Source organism: Lycium barbarum, chromosome 11 (genome assembly GCF_019175385.1).
Source record: "Lycium barbarum isolate Lr01 chromosome 11, ASM1917538v2, whole genome shotgun sequence".
In the NCBI taxonomy this organism is placed as follows: domain Eukaryota; kingdom Viridiplantae; phylum Streptophyta; class Magnoliopsida; order Solanales; family Solanaceae; genus Lycium; species Lycium barbarum.
The window spans coordinates 101,182,627-101,204,501 of record NC_083347.1 but is presented as its reverse complement, the minus strand read 5'-3'; the positions used below and the strand labels follow the sequence as shown (position 1 = coordinate 101,204,501).

The 21,875-nt window shown below is 38.7% G+C and overlaps 1 protein-coding gene across 2 annotated transcripts; it reads left to right on the top strand.

The window, feature by feature from the left end:
- Window positions 1–10,352: 10,352 nt before the first annotated feature.
- LOC132618383 (nuclear matrix constituent protein 1-like) lies at window positions 10,353–21,472 on the top strand. Of its 2 annotated transcripts, none has more exons than XM_060333439.1 (8): window positions 10,353–10,707; window positions 13,434–13,643; window positions 14,221–14,474; window positions 14,578–14,848; window positions 14,930–15,013; window positions 15,784–17,789; window positions 20,109–20,268; window positions 20,898–21,472. In XM_060333439.1, exons 1-8 carry the CDS (start codon window positions 10,540–10,542, stop codon window positions 21,156–21,158), a joined length of 3,414 nt encoding a protein of 1,137 aa, XP_060189422.1. In that variant the 5' UTR covers window positions 10,353–10,539; the 3' UTR covers window positions 21,159–21,472. The 2 variants fall into 2 exon arrangements, with proteins under 2 accessions (XP_060189422.1, XP_060189423.1); XM_060333440.1 differs by lacking the exon at window positions 10,353–10,707 and adding an exon at window positions 12,166–12,330.
- Window positions 21,473–21,875: the final 403 nt, after the last annotated feature.

Genomic DNA, 21,875 nt, shown 5'->3' with positions numbered 1-21,875 from the left:
GGGGTCCAAAAAATTGAGCCAAAAATATTTATACCTCCTCAATTTTATCTTAAAATCAAGCACTCCCTTCGATTTTGACTAAGATATTTTCTCCTTCTATTCTATGCAATGGTTATTTCTTTCGAATTTTTTATTTCCATCCATGTAATACCTTTATATATTAATATTAGTTTTCTAGGTGTTTCACCTATAATTTTACTTATGTGTCTCTCTATGTGTGTTTTTGTTTGTCTATATCCATCATGTATATAAGTTTTTCAGTTTTAATTATAATTAGTAAGATATTCTTAAAATCAAAATTTAAAATATAAATAGATAATTTTTTGCAAAATTATTATAAAATTACTTCTATTTATAATAATAATTTTTTATTACCTGCACTGAATTTATGTTTACAAAATGACCAGTGACTCATTTTTTGTTTGAGAAAAACTAGGAATTTTGAAGTTTGAAATATGCTTAAAACAAACGCCTTCCCTTAGCACCCATTTCGCAAAGAAATTTACCTGCTTTCACTTTCTTTAAAAACTTCTTTTTATTGTTCAGAATATAAAAACAAGTCAAGTTTAAGTGCGATGGGAGGCGTAAATTTTATACATTAATATCAAGTTAATGATATTCAATAGTATTAAAGTTTTGCTGATAAGTTATTTTAATCATTAAGTTTTTAAAGAGTCGTACATCGAACTTTGGCACTAGTAGTTAGCATGTTCAAAGGAAAAGGTGCCCCGTTATGCTCAAATTTTGCGTCGCGCCTCTGGTTAAAATTGGGAAGATTGGATGGGGGTCTGAGGGTGAAGTCTTATTTTAAGCAGTTTATTTTTAATTCATATGACCAAATTGAGTTACTTTGGAGTGCAAAGCACTCTGAAGTTAAGGGATGTATCAGAGCAGTTCCGTCCTAGGGTGTGTCTACGAGCCGTGTCTAGTAGAGTCTTGTTTATGGTGTGTTGCGTGCCACATTTATAAACAAGAGGCTACAGGGCATTTAGCGCAAATGACCATTCTTCTTCTTATTAGATCGTGCGATAGAGCCATGTTATAAGATTTACTCCTCCCTAATGGTATGATTATGATTTCAGAAATGCCGATAAAGAGAAAAGCTACCGCCGCCCAGAAGGACAAGGCTATGACAGAAAGGCGGATAGAAAGGGAGCTGCCAACTAATGTAGAAGAAGGTGAATCTCAAAATGAAGCTCCATCTAATACCTCTCCCACTCCGCCTATTTTAGAGGAACAAGAGGGGGCTTCAACTCCAGCTTCTATGCCTACCGTTCCTCCACCGGCTGCTTCGAGTCAACAAATGACCGAAGCTATTCATTTATTGACACAGTTAGTTGCCGCTCATGCACAGCGGCATAGTACGGGTCCAAGCGACAAAACGGCTAGTACTCGAGCCCAGGACTTTATGAGTTTAAACCCTCCAGAGTTTTTCGGGTCAAAGCCGGATGAAGACCCACAAGGTTTTATTGATGAAATGTTGAGAACATTGAAAATTATCCATGCCTCCGAAACTGAATCCATGGAGTTGGCTTCTTATAGACTCCGGAATGTAGCGGTCCTTTGGTATAATAATTGGGTATCTTCAAGAAAGGAAAACGCACCTCCCCCAGTTTGACAAGAATTTGTAGATGCTTTTATCCGCCACTACTTGCCACCCGAGATTCGAAAGGCCCGTGCTGACAGGTTCCTGAATTTAAAGAAAGAAAGTATGAGTGCCCGGGAGTATAGCCTTCACTTTAATTCATTGGTTATATATGCTCCGACTATGGTGGCCGATATGGGAGATCGAGTGCATAGATTTGTGAGTGGTTTAGGGCCACATTTGTTTAAAGATTGCTTGACAGCTTCATTGCAAGAGGGGATGGATATTTCCCATATTCAGGCCCATGCCCAGAACTTAGAAGAGCAGCAGTATCCCCAAAGGGGTGAGCGTGATGTTGATAGAGGGCAGAGTAAGAGGGCCAGATCTGTTGGTGCCGGTAGCGATTATAGAGGGGGATCGAGACAGCCATATTCCAAATATTTAGGCCAGTCGGTGACTAGGCACCTCCTCGGTCTGCAGGCAGGAGGTTTGACCTCTCCATTCATTCAGGACAGGGTCAGAGTTCGAGGGTCTTAGGTTCCCAGTTTGGGGATGATTATAGCCAGAGGAGACCACCGGTCCCACGATGTAGTCAGTACAGAAATTTACACTCGGAGCCATGTCGCTAAGGTACAGATGCTTGTTATGTTTGTGGACAAATTGGGCACGTAATGCGTAATTGTCCCTCGAGTTACGGTAGAGGTGGGGTTCAGCCCACAGGCTCAGCGACTGGTTCTTCTTCTGTACGTCTGATAGGGCAGACTCCCCAGATTCCAGCAGGTCGAGGTAGAGGCAGAGGGGGAGCATCCAGTTCAGGTGGCACTCAGCCCCGTATTTATGCTCTAGCCGGACGCCAGAATCTTGAGTCCTCCTCGGATATGGTTATAGGTATATTATCGATATTCTCCCATGAGGTTTATGCATTGATAGATCCGAGTTCCACATTGTCTTATATTACCCCTTATATTGCTGGCCATATTGCGGTGAAACCCGAGCCAATTAAACCTTTTGAGGTATCTACTCCGGTTGGTGATCCCGTGATAGCTAGACAAGTATATAAGAATTGTGTAATTGTAGTATGTGATCATCAGACTAAAGTTGATTTAGTTGAGCTGAAGATGTTAGATTTTGATGTGATTATGGGTATGGATTGGTTGGCCTCATGTTATGCCAATGTCGATTGTCGAGGGAAAGTAGTTCGATTTCAATTTCCGGAAGAACCCGTACTAGAATGGAAAGGTAATACAGCGACTCCCAGAAGTAGGTTTATTTCCTACCTTAAGGCAAGAAAGATGATAGCTAAAGGCTATATCTATCACCTAGTCCGAGTTCATGACACCGAAGCAAAGCCACCAACTTTTCAGTCTGTCCCGGTAGTGAATGAATTTCTGGATGTATTTCCAGATGAACTCCCAGGTATCCTTCCTAAAAGGGAAATTGATTTCGCTATTGATGTGTTACCGGACACCAAGCCTATTTCTATTCCTTCTTACCGAATGGCTCCTGCAGAATTGAAAGAGCTAAAGGCACAACTGAAAGATTTGCTTGAGAAGGGATTCATTAGGCCCAGCTCATCGCTGTGGGGAGAACCCGTCCTATTTGTGAGAAAGAAAGATGGTTCCCTACGGATGTGCATTGACTATAGGCAGTTGAACAAGGTGACAATAAAGAACAAATATCCTCTCCGGAGAATCGATAATTTGTTTGACCAATTACAGGGTGCCAAGTGGTTTTCCAAAATAGACCTGAGATCAGGTTATCATCAGGTGAGAGTTAGGGAAGAAGATATTCCCAAGACAGCTTTCAGGACGAGATATGGTCATTATGAATTCCGGTTGATGTCATTCGGGTTAACTAATGCTCCGGTAGTGTTTATGAATTTGATGAATAATGTATTCAGGCCTCTCTTGGATCTGTTCGTGATCGTTTTCATTGATGATATTCTAGTATACTCTCGGACAGAATCAGAACATGCAGATTATTTGCGTATTGTCCTTGGGATTCTTCGGACTCGTGAATTGTATGCAAAATTTCTAAATGTGAGTTTTGGCTAAATTTTGTGACTTTTCTGGGTCATATTATTTCAGTTGATGATATTCGGGTGGATACCCAGAAAATTGAAGCTGTGAAGACATGGCCAAGGCCTACAACACCTACAGAAGTTCGTAGTTTCCTGGGATTGGCAGGTTACTACCGAAGGTTCGTGGAAGGATTTTCCTCTATTTCAACCCCATTGATGAAGCTAACCCAGAAGTCAGCTAAATTTCAGTGGACTGATGCTTGCGAACGCAGTTTTCAAGAATTGAAGGATAGGTTAACTTTAGCTCCAGTCCTGACACTTCCAGAAGGACCAGACGGTTATGTTGTGTATTGTGATGCCTCTGGTATTGGGTTAGGTTGTGTGTTAATGCAGCACGGTAAGGTCATTGCCTATGCTTAAAGGCAGTTGCGAAAACATGAAAAGAACTATCCAACTCATGATCTTGAATTGGTTGCGGTTATTCATGCACTAAAGATGTGGAGACATTATTTGTATGGCGTTCATGTTGATATTTATATGGATCATAAGAGTCTCCAATATATTTTCAAACAGAAGGAATTAAATCTTCGACAGAGGCGGTGGTTAGAGCTATTGAAGGATTATGATGTGAGTATTTTATACCACCCCAAAAAAACAAATGTAGTAGCTGATGCACTGAGCCGCAAATCAATGGGTAGTCTATGTGAAATCCCTCCGAAAAAGAAAGAATTAGTCCATGAACTACACCGGCTAGCCAGAATTAGTCCGTGAGCTACACCGGCTAGCCAGCCTCGGAGTTCGTCTAATTGATTCAGGCAGTGCAGGAAGTAATATTAATAACCCAACCGTTTCATCTTGGAACATGGAGGTAAAAGAGCGTCAATATGAAGATCCTCAGTTGAGTCATTATAGAGATACATTTCATGAGAAAGAGAGGTCTCTATTTGAAACTTCTTTAGATGGAGTTCTTAGATACCAAGGCAGGCTATGTGTTCGGAATGTTATGGAATTACGTCGTCAAATTATGGAAGAAGCTCATTATTCTCAGTATTCTATTCACCTAGGAGCAACAAAAATGTATCACAATCTCAAGCTAATTTATTGGTGGGATGGAATGAAGAAGGACATAGCGGAATTTGTAGCTCAATGTCCAAATTGCCAACAAGTAAAGATTGAACATCAAAAGCCAGGAGGATTATTACAAGCCATGAAAATCCCTGCTTGGAAATGGGAAGTGATTAACATGGACTTCATTGTAGGGTTACCTCGCTCCCGAAGTAAGTACGACTCTATATGGGTGATCGTGGACAGACTCACGAAAGCAACTCATTTTCTTCCAGTCAGAACTACATATTCAGCAGAAGATTATGCAAGGTAATATCTTAAGTAGATAGTGCAGCTCCATGGTATTCCGATGTCTATTATCACAGATCGAGGATCACAATTTACAGCCAAATTCTGGAAGTCTTTCCAAGAAGGTTTGGGTACTCAGGTAAAGCTTAGCACAATGTTCCATCCACAAACTGATTGGCAAGCCGAACGCACTATTCAGACCTTGGAGGATATGTTACGGGCATGTGTGTTAGATTTCGGTGGAAGCTGGTTGACCACTTACCTCTCATTGAGTTTGCATACAATAACAGTTATCACTCCAGTATTCAAATGACACCGTATGAAGTTCTATATGGAAGAAAGTGTAGATCCTTAATTGGGTGGTTTGAAGTAGGAGAAGTACAACTAATAGGCCCTGAGTTGATTAAACAAACAGTGGAAAAGGTCAAGGTTATCCGAGATCAGTTATTGACAGCCCAAAGTCACCAGAAATCCTATGCGGACAACCGTCGACGAGACTTAGAATTTCAAGTCAATGATTGGGTGTTCTTAAAGGTATCACCGATGAAAGGAGTGATGAGATTTGGTAAGAAAGGGAAGTTGAGTCCTCGATACATTGGACCTTATAATATTGTCCGCAAGGTGGGTCAAGTAGCTTATGAATTGGATTTACCCCCAGAACTAGAAGCAGTCCACCCAGTTTTCCATGTCTCAATGCTCCGGAAATGTGTCGGGGATCCTACTAGAATTGTGCCAGTAGCGGATGTGCAAGTTACGGAGAAGTTGGCTTATGAAGAGGTACCTATTGTCATACTAGATAGGCAAGTATGGAGACTCAAGAACAAAGAAGTAGCTTCAGTCAAAGTCTTGTGGCGAAACAATAACCGAGAAGAAATGACTTAGGAAGGGGAAGAAAATATGAATTTCAAGTACCCACACTTGTTTCCACCTCCGGAAGAGGTCCAAGATGAGGCATAAACATTATGAGGTATGTATGATTTCTTTTTATGTTTTTGGTCGTGCGTGTCAATAATTTCTTGCTATTATGTTGTGGCCCTGTGAGGCATTGTTATTGTGGTCTGTTGTGACAGGACGGTAGTGCCCTATTACAGGGGAAACTCTGGCAAAATTTTAGTAGAATTCCCGAGAACTTAACATTCGAGGACGAATGTTTTTAAAGGAGGGAAGAATGTTACACCTCGAAAAATTCCATGTCGTTGTGCAGTGAATAGACTAATGAAGGGTATGAAGTATATGATGTTTCCATAAGTAACAAATAGTATTTAATGGTCCTAATTGAGATTTCAAAGACGTTTGACGCAAGAGAAGAAAGTTCGTCAAGAAAGGCGAGGTATACGTTGTGTATCGGAAAGGGTTTGCAAAGTACCAAGTTAATGATGGATTAATGGTGTCTTAGAGAAGAGTTATAATGTCCCTTAGATTGTTAATGAAGTGTTAAACAGGTGTTAAGAAGGTTCCATAAGGATTGAAGATCAAACGAGTCGACGAGAATAAGTTTCGAAAAATTGTGGATTGTATGGTCCACTATACGGACCGTATAAAAGGTACTGGCTGTATATTAGACCGTATAAGCTGCCCAGAATTGGAGCCTTCACTGGACCAAAGATACGGTCACACATACGGCCCATATAAATTATACGGACCGTATGTGTGTCCGTATAACCGAGTCGGGACAGATTTTTAAGTTAATATAAGGGACCTCAACCTCATTTATTTCATTTCATTTTTCACTCCATACCTCAAGAACTCTCCAGAACGCTCTCTACACTTCTTCTACAAGAATCCAAGAGAAGTTAAGGATCAACTTCATCAAACCAAGAAAATTAAGTGCAAGAAGCTCTCTAGGGTTCATCCAAGACAAGAAATCCCTTTGGAAGTGGAACTAGGGTTTTGCTCAAGTGAAGTGTTTCCACCTAAAGCTCATTTCCACACTATCCAAGGTAAGTTTTATGATCAATTCATGTCATTTAAAGTATTGAGAGGTTGAAAGACTTAGATTATAGAAGGGAATAGGAAATGGATCACAAATATAAGAATAGTGACATAGTTGAGTAGTAGCTTAATATGAATCATGATTCTTGATATGTTGTGATTATAATTACGTTATAAATGATATTAAGATCATGGGAGGAACATTATATAATAATGAATGTAATATTGCCCTATGGCCATGGTTATGGATGATTTGAAATGAAATTGGGAGACTTGGATGATGTAAGGTGAATGAAGATTGTTGCTTATGATATTATGAATGTTATTATTGACGTTTGGGAGTTGATATATGATATGGAGAAAGTTGTATAAACAAAGGAGATGCTGCCCAATTTTCTCTAGCTTTAGTCAAGTATGCTTAAGCTATCGATTATCTAATATTAGTATGAACTCTCTTGAAGGTAGAAACGTGAATATTGGAAGAGAACGTTCAAGTGATAGAGTAGCTAAACGAAAAGGTATGTAAGGCTAGTCCCTTCCTTCTAAGGCATGATTCCCGTGACATGAATCCTCCTATTTTTCCATGACTTTCTTACATTCCGGAAATTATGAGTCCGTGATTATAAAGAGCCTCACATGAGATAACGAAAAGAGATATGTTGCGAGTATGATAATGATAATGATGAGCCTAAGTCTAAAGTTCATGATATAATGTTTCTACAAAACTAATGACCCAAATTACGATCCCTTGATGTTGTTTATTGTGTTACACTCACCTTACAATGCTAGTTCCTTCAAGGTGAGGTATGACAAATATGATCACTCCATAATGTAATCAGGGATTCCCAACCTTATGTCACCCCGATATGGTTATAGATTATCTTTAGGTTCTAATGCATGTTTTATGACAAATGTATGATGATGATAAGTCATAATGAGTATATTGTGATACGAACCCACCGAGCCTATAGGGCCGGGCATGACACCGCTAAGGCGGGCTACTTATGATTACACCGAGCCTGTAGGGCCTGGCATGACACCGCTAAGGCGGGCTGCTTATGATTACACCGTATCTAGAGGGCTGGACATGAAACCACTAGTGGGCGGCGTATGATGGTTACCCGGACGCGGGTTAACGATGACGGTATACAGGATATGTTGATATAGGTGATATGTATATCATGTGTTCTCTTTAAAAGGTTAAGCATGTTATATCTTCATCTCATGTTTCGTGATTTCTTTACTATGTCGATTTTATTCATGCTTTACATACTCAGTACAATGTTCGTACTGACGTCCTTTCTTTTTGGACGCTGCGTTCATGCCCACAGGTAGACAGGGAGGCGACCCAGACTCATAGGAGTTGATCAGCAGAGTCACGAGAGCACTCCATTATTTCGGAGGAGCTATTTGATTTATTGTTTTGTGTACATATTTGGGCACGACGGGGTCCTGTCCCGTCCTTATGTCTAGTACTCTAGTAGAGGCTCGTAGATACGTATGTGTGGGTAATATGGTCTCATGATTTCCTCATTGTATGGCATATTATTTTTGATAGCCGAAGGGCTTATGTATATAAAAGTAGTTATGTTTTTAGAAGTGATAACGGGTTTCCCTATGATTAGAAGTATGAGAATAATAAATGAATACAGGATAAGCATGATGGGCATAGAATGAGTGGTGCTCGGTAGTTAGCTCCGGGTACTCGTCAAGGCCCCTATTCGGGTCGTGACAGGATGGCCAGGTTTTATTAGGAAGAAGATGGAAAAAACGAAAAGTGTGTGTGGGTGGTTTGGGGATCGGGGAGGGGGGTGGGGTGGGGTGGGGAGTTATTTTGCTGAATAAAATGGACAGGAATTTAAGAGGCTTTTCTTTTTCCTTTTTTTCCTTAACTGTAATTTCCTTTTCCATTTTTTATATTTCTTCTACATAATTTTAGTTTTGAATATAAATATAATTTTAGTTTTGAATATAAATACTTTTTAATTATATTTGTTAATTTTTTTAAAATTTACATGTGTCATACAATTATTCGTTCACTTAACACATCATAAGCAAGTGTATTTCACGCACTTCGCTTTATGTATACAAGCGCTTAAAAGATGCACTTTTAGTAAGTTTAAGTATCTATCTGGTCACTTGCAAAGTTAAGGTGTCTAACTTACAAAACGTGTCAAGTTTAAGGGGCTATCTAGGTATTTTGCCATTTTTTAAACTTCGTACCAGTCAAACTACGATACTTAAATTGGTACAAAGGGGGTATTACATTTTGAAAAACTAAGTTATTCCGTTAAATCAAATGAACTTACCCATATTACGTATCTTTAGGTAAAAGTTCCATTGATAAAATCACAAAATTAAAGCCCATATGTGACAAATAAATTGTGAGTCAGAACTGGATAATGTGAAGTGTATGCAGACAGGCAAAATACATGGCTTAGAACCACCCCCACCACTCGCCTCTTCCCATAGCTTCCTAGAACCAACCTGTTGACACCGTGGCATTACAATGCAGGCATATTAACCGCCAAAAACGCCCCTAGATCCTTCACTATTTACACTTTCACCCCTCTCCTTTAACTACCTTTTAAGGGCATATTCGACAATTGGCTAAAACAAAAGTCACTTTTCATCTTAAGGCGGCCCCACAACTTCCCAAAACACCCTAACCTAACGGATATAATTACCCAAACAACAAGGTCAAAAATGTAACTTCATAAATAAGAATGGCTGCTGGACTTCAAACAGTAAATAATCAAAATTAAACGGGAAATTAGCACTTTTAGTCCCTTAAATATTGAAAAAAAATTGATTTTGGTCCTTGTGATTTATAATTAAACACATTCAATCTTCAATTAATTAATATGTGCAGTTTTGATCCCTTTAAGTGCAAATCTCCAAGATTTTAATGAATTATTAAGTGTTAAACCGTTCAACTGTTAATTTATTGTATTAAATTTACAATGTTATATCATATTTGAGAGTAATATAGTTCCAAAAATAGTCTAAAAAATTACATGTTTATTATATAGAGGGACCAAAAACACACAACAATAACAATAACAATAACAACAACAACAACAACATACCCAGTGAAATTTCACAAGAGAGGATGGAGTGTATGCAGTGTGTGACCCTTACCTTGTGAAGTTAGAAAGAATGTTTCGGATAGACCCTCGGCTCTTGCAAAGCAAATATAAAAAAAATACAATGAAAGGATAATGGAGAAAAGAATAGTAACAATAACAAATAATATGATAAGCGAAATAAAGAAAACAAAACGCAATAACAATAAAATCGAAAAATAAAAATGTAGAATAAGGGGCCAAAAACCGACATTTCAGTTAATTTGTTTAATCAAATATTACAAGTACCAAAATAAAAACTATCAATAATAAAAGGACTAAAAGTGAAATTATCCCAAATTAAAGAAAACAAAAACTGAGTAAGTGGGTTGCATAAAAAGAGCGTAGGTAGGGTGGGTGGTTCAAGAACTACGGTGAGGGTTTTCAAATTCCTTCCTTAATCAATACTATACTAATTTTTCCCAACTTTCTTTATTACCAATACGTGAAACCCATCTCCTTTTATTTCATGAAAGTTGAAATCTTTGATCTGTAATTGTTGAAATTAGGGGGGCAATTTTGTAATGTCTACACCACCGAGAAAAGTGTTTTCCGGGTGGACGATGACGCCAAGAACCGATCCGGCAAACAAGACACTTTCCAAGGGAAAAGATATGGGTTTGTCAGTCCAAGATTGTGATAATATGGATAAAGTAGTGCTACGTGAGAAAGTTTCAAAGCTTGAAGATGAGGTTAATTTCACTTACCCCATTTGTGTGTTTACTTTCCTTTTTCTTGATTGGATTACAGTGGGTATGTTATTTTTATAGAATATGATTGTTTTTGCTCTTCTTTGGTACTTTTTTGTTTTCTTGGGTTTAGACTATGTGCTGTGTTCGCCTTATTAGTTAGTAATCGCCTAGTTTTCTTGCTCTTTAGTCTCGTTGTTTTCTTCAATGTGTATTACTATCTGTGTTTCATTTGCTTTTTATCTTGCTATTGTGTTGGCCGAGGGTCTATCGGAAACAGCCTCCCCAGACCTCACTTGAGGGACTACACTGGGTATGTTGGGTTTAGACCATGTAGGAAGAAAAGATTTGGCGTTTATGGGTTTTGCACGAAAGGGTTTGTCAATTCAAGATTGTGACAAAGTAGTGCTACTTGAGAGAGTTTCAAAGCTTGAGGACGAGGTTAACTTTTACTAACCCACTTGTGTTTTTAAGTTTCTCTTGTAGAATAGTGATTGTTTTGCGGTTTGCTACTTTTTAGTTTTCTTGGGTTTAGACCATGTAGGAAGAAAAGATTTGGGCTTTATGGGTTCTACACAAAAGGGTTTGTCATCAATTCAAGGTTGTGATACGGTGGAAAAAGTAAATGCTACTTGACAAGGTGTTAAAGCTTGAAAATGAGGTTAACTTTACTAACCATACTCGTGTTTTTAGTTTCTTTTTTTATAGAATATTATATTATTGTTTTGCTCTATGGTGTTTTTAGTTTTTTTTTTTTTTTAAAATAGAATAATATGATCGTTTGGCTCTATGGCAGTTTTAGTTTTCTTGGGTTTAGACTATGTAGGAAGAAAGGGGTTGTTAGTATTTGTTTAGACCATGTAAGAAGGAAAGATTTGGCCTTTTATGGGTTTTACACGAAAGGGTCGAAGGTTGAACATGAGGTTAAATTTACTAACCCCACTTGTGTTTTTTAGTTTCTTTTTTTAATAGAATATGATTGGATTACACTGGGTAAGTTGTTGTTGTTTTATAGGATATGAAGTTTTTGCTCTTTGGTAGTTTTTGTTTTCTAAGATTTGGCTTTTATGGGTTCTGCACAAAAGGGTTGTCAATTCAAGATTGTGATACTATGGACAAAGTAGTGCTTCTTGAGAAGTATCAAATCTCAAAAATGAGATTAACTTTGCTAACCCCACTTGTGTTTTTAGTTTATTTTGTTATGGAAAATTGATTGTTTTGCTGTTTGGTACGTTTTACTTTTCTTGGGTTTAGAGTCTTTAGACTACGTAGGAAGAAGAGGTTGTTATTTGTTTAGACCATGTTGGGAGAAAATATTTGTCTTTTGTGGGTTCTGCACAAAAGGGTTTGTTATTGTGATACTGTGGACAAAGTATAGCTACTTGAGAAAGTGTCATAGCTTGCAAATGAGGTTAACTTTACTAGCCCCACTTGTTTTAGTTTCTTTTTTTATAGAGTGTGATTGTTTTTTGCTCTATGGTGGTTTTAGTTTTCTTGGGTTTAGACCATGTAGGAAGAAAAGATTTGGCCTTCATGGGTTTTGCACAAAAGGGTCTTTCAATTCAAGATTGTGATACTATAGACAAAGTAGTGCTATTTGAGAAAGTTTCAAAGCTTGAAGATGAGGTTAACTTTACTAACCCCACTTATGTTTTTAGTTTCTTTTTTATAGAATATTATTGTTTTGATATATGGTACATTTATAGTTTTCTACTAGTTCCTGAGTTACCAAAACAGCTTGCTAAATTTTGGTGAACTCTTGAATGTCATAGTTACTACTTCTCCATGCTCCCAAGTTGAGCCCAATCAAAATAGAATGATTTATGCTAATACTGTTTATTGGTGACAGAGCGGAGTTGTGGACTCAACTTTTCCCTTTTTAGAGGCAATCCTTTATCCTTTTTATGCTTGGGGTCTTTGGTTCACCGGTAAGGACAAAAACACATGATATTTGGGCGCACGTAACGGGTTTGAACTCTGTCGTGAACAAAATACCCAGTAGAATCCCACAATATGGGGTTTGGGGAGGGTAGAGTACACGCAGACCTTACCCTCACCTCAAAAGGTAGGGAGACTGTTTTCGAAAGACCCTCGGCTCAAGAGAGAACAAGACAAAAAGGTCAGATAAGGACAAGCATATCAAAACACTATGAAAACGAGAAATAACAAAATCGAGAAAGTCGTGATAAAACAGTCTGGAAAGAAAGGAGCAGTAGCTACTATAGATAAATAAGATAATCGAAGTACAAGACCCAACAAATATAAGCAGAAATCAAATGGCAATAAACGAATGAACAAAACTACAACTACTAGGACAAAAGAATAAGTGAGACTACCTCCTATCCTAATCATGTCGTCGGTAAGCTGTGTCCTGTCTAATCACCGTGAACAAAATCTGGTATTTAAGGTGTGCGCGTATTCCCCCGAGTTTCAAACATGTGTGGCAACTCGAGTTGGGCTAGAGAAGGCCACAAGGGATTTCTTCAGTATAAAAAAGTCCTTTTTAAATTTTAACATTCAAGAATGTTGCTTAAATTGATGACAATTTCTAACTCCTTTCTTGCAAGTGGACCTGATTGTAATGTTTTGACATGTCATCATGTTTATGAGATCATCAATCTATATGTTAGTGTTTCTCGGTATTTATATGCTGTGCCGTTGGTGTTACTTCTCTTGAGTTTGAACTAAGTTAACTAGGATCTTGTATAACTGCTGTGTTATTTCTGTAGCTTGTTGACTATCAATACAATATGGGTCTTCTCTTGATTGAGAAAAAGGAGTGGTCTGCTAAGCTTGAAGAAATTAAGCAAGCATTAAATGAAGCAAATGAGGCCTATAGAAGAGAACAAACAGCTCACTTAATTGCTCTATCTGAAGTGGAGAAACGGGAGGAGAATTTGAGAAAAGCATTGGGTGTTGAGAACCAATGTGTGCGTGAGGTACATTTCTTCTACTTTATTAGGCTAACATGATTATTAGTTTATTACTATCACACAGAACAAATCAAAGAAACACAGTGTGATATGTGTCAATTATGACCATATCTCCTATACATTCCATCCTATGTGCTTTAGAACATCACCAGTATTTGTTGCCAAGAATTATTAGTAATGATATGTGTCAAGTTATGACCATACAGTATGGTAAACCATGTAACTAACGAGTAGACAAATTCTGCATTTGTGTTAGAGCTACGTATGTTTATCTGGAGTATTTACATGTAGCGCAAACTTGTTATACGAAAATTTACCTTGACTTCGAGTTAGAGAAGGCACTTGGAGGTAATTTTGTTGATCTCCATATTTTTAATATGGTGAACTTGCTCGAGTCTCCTAAATGAATATTGAACATCCTTGATCCCCTCTATGGATGTGTCCGGTAAATTTTCACTTTTTAACAAAGTATCTAATGAGGTTTTGTATGTGCTTCTTAGAGCGAAGGCTTTGTCCTCTATAGAAAAAGCATCTATTCTACCAGCTTGCCTTTGAATAACTTCAAGATTGTTGGTTGGTGCAGTTAGAGAAGGAATTGCGCGAGATGCGCTCTCAGTATGCTACTAATAAATATGTAGCTGATTCGAAATTAGACGAGGCAAAGGCATTGGCTACTAGTGTTGAAGAGAATTCACTACAAGTAGAATTGAAATTGCATGCAGCTGATGCCAAGATTGCTGAGGTGAGTAGAAAAAGTTCAGATGTTGAGAGGAAACTACGTGATGTTGAGGCTCAAGAAAATGCACTTAGAAGAGAACGGTCCTCTTTCAATACCGAGTATGTTCCTTGAACGTTATTATTTTTCTCATTTCTCTATGCCAACATTCTTTTTAGGTTCGCAGTCACTGACAGTAATAGTTTTTTTCCCGTGTTATGTCAGGCGCGAAGCTCATGAGAGTGCTCTATCTAAACAAAGGGAAGAGTTGCGAGAATGGGAAAGAAAACTGAAGGAAGGAGAGGAGAGGCTGGCTGATGCCCGAACACTGCTTAACCAACGAGAGCAGCGAGCAAATGAGAATGACAGCATTTTGAGGCAGAAGCAGAGTGACCTTGAAGACGAGCAGAGGAAAATTGACATAGCTAATTCAGTTTTGAGGAAGAAAGAAGTTGGTATGAGCAGCCGACTAGCTAGCCTTGCTTCTAATGAGAAGGCAAGTGTCTTTTGAATTCTCCAAAGGACTAGCTAATGTGTATTTTGATCTTTATGTTTATTAATTTTCCATTTGATACAGGAACTTGAGGACGTGAGGAAGACCCTGGAGATAAAAGAGAAAGAACTAGATGAACTACAGGAAAAACTAAATGCAAAAGAAAGAGTGAGTACCTCCATTTTATTACTGATTTGTTATTCTGTATACATGATTGATATTTACGGAGACAGCCATTCTTTTTTTATTCAATTTCTCTACAGTAATTTTTTCCACAGAATTATGACACATTTATCTCCTCTTGCTTTTATTTAAAAAATTTCTTATTGTGCACCCCTTCCAATGGAGTACTCTTTTAAAACTTCTCTGCTTTACATGATCAATTAATGTCTTTCATAAAGATATTCAAAATAATTTCTCTCTATAATATCCCAATAGTAATCGTTCATTGGTACTTGTCCTTTTTCGTATTTTGACACTCAAAAGCACTTTTTTAAAAAGATTAGCCAAATACAATCTGCTTATCAAAAGCACTCAATTGCACCTTTCAAATGAATTAGCCAAACACAAACTGCTTCTCATCAAAGGTACCTTTTTTTGAAAAGCACTTCTCAAGATAAGCGGTTTTTAGCCGCTTGGCCAAACAGGCTCTAATAGTCGTATGAAGCGTCCCTTCCCCACGCTCCAACACATCTCACCCCTACCCCACCTTCATAGCCCCTATTCTCTCCCCCCCCCCCCCCCCCCAAACCCACCCACCCACACTGCTAAACCCCCTTACGTAGAACCACTTGATTTTTCAGGGAAACATTTTCCTTCATACCAAACACACCCTTAAAGTCTTTTGTGTCAGGGGAAGAAAGAAACTTGAAAAAGAGTTGTCAAGTATTTGAGTATTTACTTACTGTGTAATTGTCCTTGTGATAAAAAATGAACAGGAGGAGATTCAAAAGCTAATGGATGAACACAGAGCTATCCTGCAATCTAAGGAAGAGGAGTTTGAATTGGAAATGAAGCAGAGGCATTCGTCACTAGATGAGGAACTGAAAAGCAAGGTGATTGAACTAGAGAAGAAGGAAGCTGAAGTTAATCACATTGATGAAAAGCTCACAAAACGAGAACAGGCACTTGAAAAGAAAAATGACAAAATGAAAGAGAAGGAGAAGGATATTGAATTGAAGCTGAAAGCATTGAAGGAAAGGGAGAAGTCTCTGAAAACTGATGCGAAAGAATTGGGAACTGAGAAGAAGCAGATATTTACTGAGAAGGATAGTTTACTGGCTTTAAGGGTTGAACTTGAAAATGAAAGAGCTCAACTTGAAAAACAACAGCTCAAGATTAATGAGGAAATTGAGCAGCTTAAAATAACTGAAGCTGAGAAAATGGAACATGCTCGCCTTCAATCAGAACTGAAGCAGGAGAGAGACAAGTGCAGAGATTTACGAGACACTCTTCTGAAGGAAGCTGAGGATTTAAAACAGGAAAAAGAGAGGTTCGAGAAAGAATGGGAAGAGCTGGATGACAAAAGATCTGAGATCAAGAAGGAGTTGCAGGAATTCAATGAATTAAAAAAGAAATTTGAAAAACTGCGGCACACTGAGGAGGAAAGGTTAAACAAGGAGAAGCTGGAAACCGAAAATTATGTTCAGAGAGAGTTGGAAGCCCTTACAGTGGCACAAGAGACATTTGCAGCTACAATGGATCATGAGAGGTCAGTATTAGCTGAGAAAACTCAAAGTGAGAAAATCCAAATGCTTCATGATTTTGAAAGAAAAAAACGAGAACTTGAGAGTGAAATGCAGCGGAAGCGGGAGGAAATGGAGTTTGCGCTGCATGAGCAGCAGAAACTCTTTGAGGAAGAGAGGCAGAGGGAACTCAGTAATGCTAACTACTTAAGGGAAGTTGCCCGTAAGGAAATGGAAGAGATGAAGTCAGAAAGAGTTAAGCTGGAGAAGGATAAACAGGAAATTTCTGCAAATAAGATGCATCTTGCAGAACAACAGCTAGAGATGAAAAAAGATATCGATGTGCTCGATGGTTTAAGCAGGAAGTTGAAGGATCAAAGGGAAGCTTTTGTAAAGGAAAGGGAGAGGTTCATTGCTTTTGTCAAGAAGCAGGAGAGTTGCAGCTCATGTGGAGAGGGAATTCGTATATTTGAGCTTTCCGACCTTCAAGCTCTAAATGATGTGGAGGATTTCAATGCCCCTCCCCTGCAAAGTGAATATTTTACTGACGGTCTGCGGGACATTACACCTGGAAGGGCTAACAACGAGTTGTCTCCTGCCGGAACCATGTCTTGGCTTCGAAAATGTACAACAAAGCTTCTGAAATTCTCACCAGGTAAGAAAAATGAGGATCCTGCATCTCAAAATCTCATCGGTGGATCTTCTCTGGAAGAGAAATTTGTTGGCGAATTACCTGATGATATGTCGAACAAAGATCAACTAGATCTGGCTGTCTGTATCAGTGACACGTGTAATGACCAAAAACTTCAAACGGATAACAGCGTTAGAGAGGTGGAAGCTAGCCAAGATATTCCTGAAGACTCTCAGCATTCCAACATGAAATCTGGCCAGCGCAGACCCGTCAGGAAAGGGCGTGGTAAAAATAGCAAGACAGGTCCGGCTAATTCAAAAGCCGCAGGTGCAAAAAATCTTAAGGAGTCTGAGAGTGCGCACATCAATGGAGGTTTGGAGACCTCAATGAATGTGAATGGGGAGAGCCAGAAAGAAGAATCTAGTCTCTTGGGTGGAGCGCGAAGTAAGACCAGAAAGCGTACTCGCATGCATGCATCACATGCAACCGCAAGTGAATTTGATGGAAGTCATAGTGATGGACAGTCGGATAGTGTGACAGCCACCAGTAGGAGGAAGAGGAGACAAAAGGCTGCCCCTTCTTTGCAGACTCCTGGTGAAAAAAGATACAATCTCCGCCGTCCCAGAAGGTACATCCCTGCTCTTTGGTTTCTGAATTGCGTAAACCTGTAATGCAAAATTAAATTTGTGCAGACATTTAGAAGGGCTTTTTTTTTGTTGTGAAACTGGTACTGTTGTATTCCTCAGCATTAAGGGTATGCTGGCGACCTCCAAAAACAGACAGTAAAGAAAAAGATTTTAAAGATAAGCTTACAGTACTCCTAGTAAATCTACAAGGTCATCTACATTCTCTATACATTGTTCTTTACACCAAAAATAGAAAGATACAATACAATTCTCCTTCACTTTCTGAATAGAATTTGATGTATCTTCAAAACATCTCCCATTTCTTTCTTTCCATACTGTCCACCAAATGCATGCGGGGATTACCCTCCACCATTTTTTCTGGCTCTTGCTTCCCCCTCTTCTGATCCAGCAGGTCAGTAAATCAGCAGTATGTTCAGGCATTGTCCATTTGACTTCTGCGAGACCTAAGAACATTGACCATAATTGTGCTGTAAATCTACAATGAAGAAAGAGATTACAGCATAGAAAACATCTGGGCACAACAGTTCGGCCTTTTCTCTGAAGCACCTCTTGAGTTAGGCATGCCCTTCTTGCAACCAACCAAGTGAAACATCTCACCTTTGCGGGTGCTATACTTTCCCAAACATTCTTCCATAAACCTGGTCTCCCTTCACTAGCAACCGTGTTTCTTTTCCTGTACAACCTCTTAACATAAAAGGCTTCATCAGAGTTGTGTCTCCATCTAATAGCATCAGGTATATTGGTTGTACCAGTGAACAAACCAATATCTTTCAAAAGTTCTGCCACTCTTTCCACCTCCCAATCATTCAGATGTCTCCTGAAAAGCAGGTTCCAACCTTGAGGTGTCCAGCAGTCACCAATTGTAGCATTCGGATTTGAACAAATGAAGAACAGATCAGGGAAAGCATCCTTAAGTGAAGTTCCATTTATCCAAACATCATTCCAGAACAGTATCTTAGAGCCATTGCCCATTCTAAGACGTATCTTCTTTCAGCATGTTCCACAAAGCTCTGATAGTTTTCCAAACTTCCACACCATAAGTGTTGTTGACTTCATCTGTACACCAATGATTGTGTTCATATTACTTTGAACAACCTCTCTCCATAGTGAATGTTCTTCTTCAATAAACCTCCTTAACCACTTCATCGTAAGACAATTGTCGTGTAGCCTTAAGTTTCTAATGCCCATCCCCCCTGTTTCTTGCTTTTTTGGACTACCTTCCATTTAACCAGATTATAGCCTTTTCCTTCTTTGTTACTGTGCCACAAGAACTCTCTTCTCAGTTTGTTTAGCCTCTTGATCAACTTGGTAGGGATAAATGAACCTCACCTTCCCTTCCCCAGCCCTCCCCTCCTTCACTGCCGCAATCAATAGTTAAAAAGCAGAGAATAAATGGGGAAAACTAAAAGGTTTAAGCTTGCCCCTGTGGGTGGTACTTCCATGGCTAAGGGATGTCAAACTGATTCACTTCGGTGACTTCTGACGTCATCAAGTCTCTTGGATAAGGTCACTTGTGGGCATTTAGAATGTAAGGATTGTGAATGGTAGTTGAATGTTCAAGTTCGGATGAATTTTTCCAAACGGAGTTGTGCGAATTTGGAGTTAACTCATATCACAGTTCCGTCCTCGACCTTGTCCTTCAAGATGGACGACCTCCATGTGATGACCGTTGGAATTATGTTAGTGTGACGCTATATTACCCTAAGAATTCTCTTTCCCTGAACATTATCTTCTCTTCAGTACAAGTTCTAGGTTTTGAATCAAGAATGTAGCTAATCATGTACTACCCTATCCAAAAAATATGGCTAATCATGTCTAAAGATGTTTGTTTTACTGGAAGGAAGAGTTGTTCAATTCGAATGCTCTCCTTTTATGACCTATTTTATTTCTATAATAAGCTCAATTTGATTAAATTAAGTAAAACACGCAGACCATTACCAAACAGATTTCAAAATTTTGTAAGGGTACTTGGCAGTGGTTAGTCCTTTAATCACCTGGATGTTAGAGGTACTTTCCTCCTTGTTGCAATCTTGTTACAAAGTTTTGTTTTAATTGTCTACCCAAAGGGACTAGGAACCAGATGTATCACTAGAATTCTCATGCTTGAGAGTCAATTGGGGTGGTCTGTCGATCAACTGTTTCGGATAAAAAGTTTAGGTATCATGAAACTCTTTTAACTTTGGAAGGAGATGACCAACTTTCTAGTCGTCTTTTTTTTTTTCATGGTAGATTTATCGTCTCTGGGAGCAGGTGTTATTTTGACAGCTAATGGTGTTTTGACTTTACATGTTTACCATCAGTGCTGCTGTAGCAACCGCTAATGGATCCTTGCCAGAGCTGGTCTCAAAATCTCAGGAAGAAAATGGGGACTTCAAAGCCATGCCAGCAACTCCCGCAGCGGTCAGTGGTGGAGAACTCAGAAACTCTGACGCTGCTCTTCCCACTGTAGCCAATAGCCCTGTGAGTATACTTTCTTCGCTCCTGCAAATGTGCATTATTCTCATACCTAGTATGATGTACTTTGATATTTCTGTTGTTAATTACTGCATTGCATCTGCACGTATGCTATGTACGTATGTTATACTTTCTTTTGTTCTCTAACACCACCTTCCCCTTGGATATTAACCTACAACAGCACTGGTGCATGAAAATTTTAAACTGGATTAAATCTTTTACTCAAAAGAAATATTCAAATACATTTTTCTGGCAACAACTTTTTCCGTTAAGGGGTCGTTTGGATGGTGTGGTGAGGAGATTTGATCTCCACATAAAATCTAGCATTATTTTATACAACGTTTGCTTGCTACTTTTGTTTTACCTCATAAATAATACCTACATAAATTATGCAAAAATATATGGATAAGAAACACTAAAATGGTAAGTGATAATAGAAACAGATTTTTATTTTATGTAAAAAGTAAACACGTGTTAGAAGTTATATCAAACCATACATCCAACAAGATATAAACCCTGCATTATAAATCTTTTTATGACTAATCTTTGCATTGCAATTGCAACATTACTAATTTCTGCATAACTCTGTCTCTAAATGAAATGATCTCTAAAGTTTGCTATTATTTCTCTGGCAGTCGAAGGATGCAGCAGACGATCAGGGATGCAGTGCTGATATAGCTAATGAATTAGTAGATGATACGGGGATAAGTGAAGAAGTGAACGAAACACCAGAAGGACCCTCAGCTTACAGTGTCTACGACGAGGACCCCACTGTGCGAGAAGATGGAGAACGGGATGAGGATGATGAAGAGGACGAGGGCGACGAGGAGGAAGAGGTCCCACATCCTGGTGAAGTCTCAATAGGGAAGAAGATTTGGAATTTCATCAGCACATAGTGAAAGCCCGGTGTGCATCGGTTGCATGTCTGAGGGTAGTTTTTCTAGGCATGTTGACGAGTATTCCATTTATTTTGCTACTTTTAGAGCAGTTCGATGCTTTTAGAGTTTGTGTAGTGGTGTGTGATCTTACTTGAAATGAGATGAAGTGAAACAGAAGTTAGTTCAGGTAGTAGCTTTTTTAATGTTTGTGATTAGGGTGTCAGGTGCTTGCATATTGTTTAACAATCTTAGTGTCCATAATCTTGGTAGGCACGATTTGTAACACTAGATTTCCCTTTACTGAAATGTCATTGAAACCAATGTTACAATAACTTAGTCGTTTGGTGTTCTATTTTATTTGGCACTTAAAATTAACTTAATTTATAATAATGAGGTCAATCCTTATTTGTTACATTAGGTGGTGTTCACTTATTTGCCGGTGCGTTAAATGGTCATGTATGGTTACCTGATTCCATGGAGGCTCCTATTTTGGCTCTTATATATGCTACTACAGCGGTGGGAATTTCCCTTGCAGCTCGACTTCTTTTTCAAAGTTATACTCTTGCAGCTCGACTTCTTTTTTCAAAGTTATTGTATTTGATCTCGGTTATAAGATGACAATATCATTAGGGGCTACTCTTGCTCAAAAAAGCATTAAAAAGTTTTAGTTTATTCCAAAATGTCTCGATTGGCTGGTGGAGCGGTATAGTATAGGGAGAAGAAAAGGGACTTGCA

Bases quoted from the DNA above. Each gene is read 5' to 3' on its own strand.
- LOC132618383 (XM_060333439.1), top strand. From the start codon at position 10,540: ATGTCTACACCACCGAGAAAAGTGTTTTCCGGGTGGACGATGACGCCA. The intron at 10,708-13,433 runs GTTAATTTCACT...TTATTTCTGTAG, and splicing joins TTTCAAAGCTTGAAGATGAG to CTTGTTGACTATCAATACAA. The intron at 14,475-14,577 runs GTATGTTCCTTG...GTGTTATGTCAG, and splicing joins CGGTCCTCTTTCAATACCGA to GCGCGAAGCTCATGAGAGTG.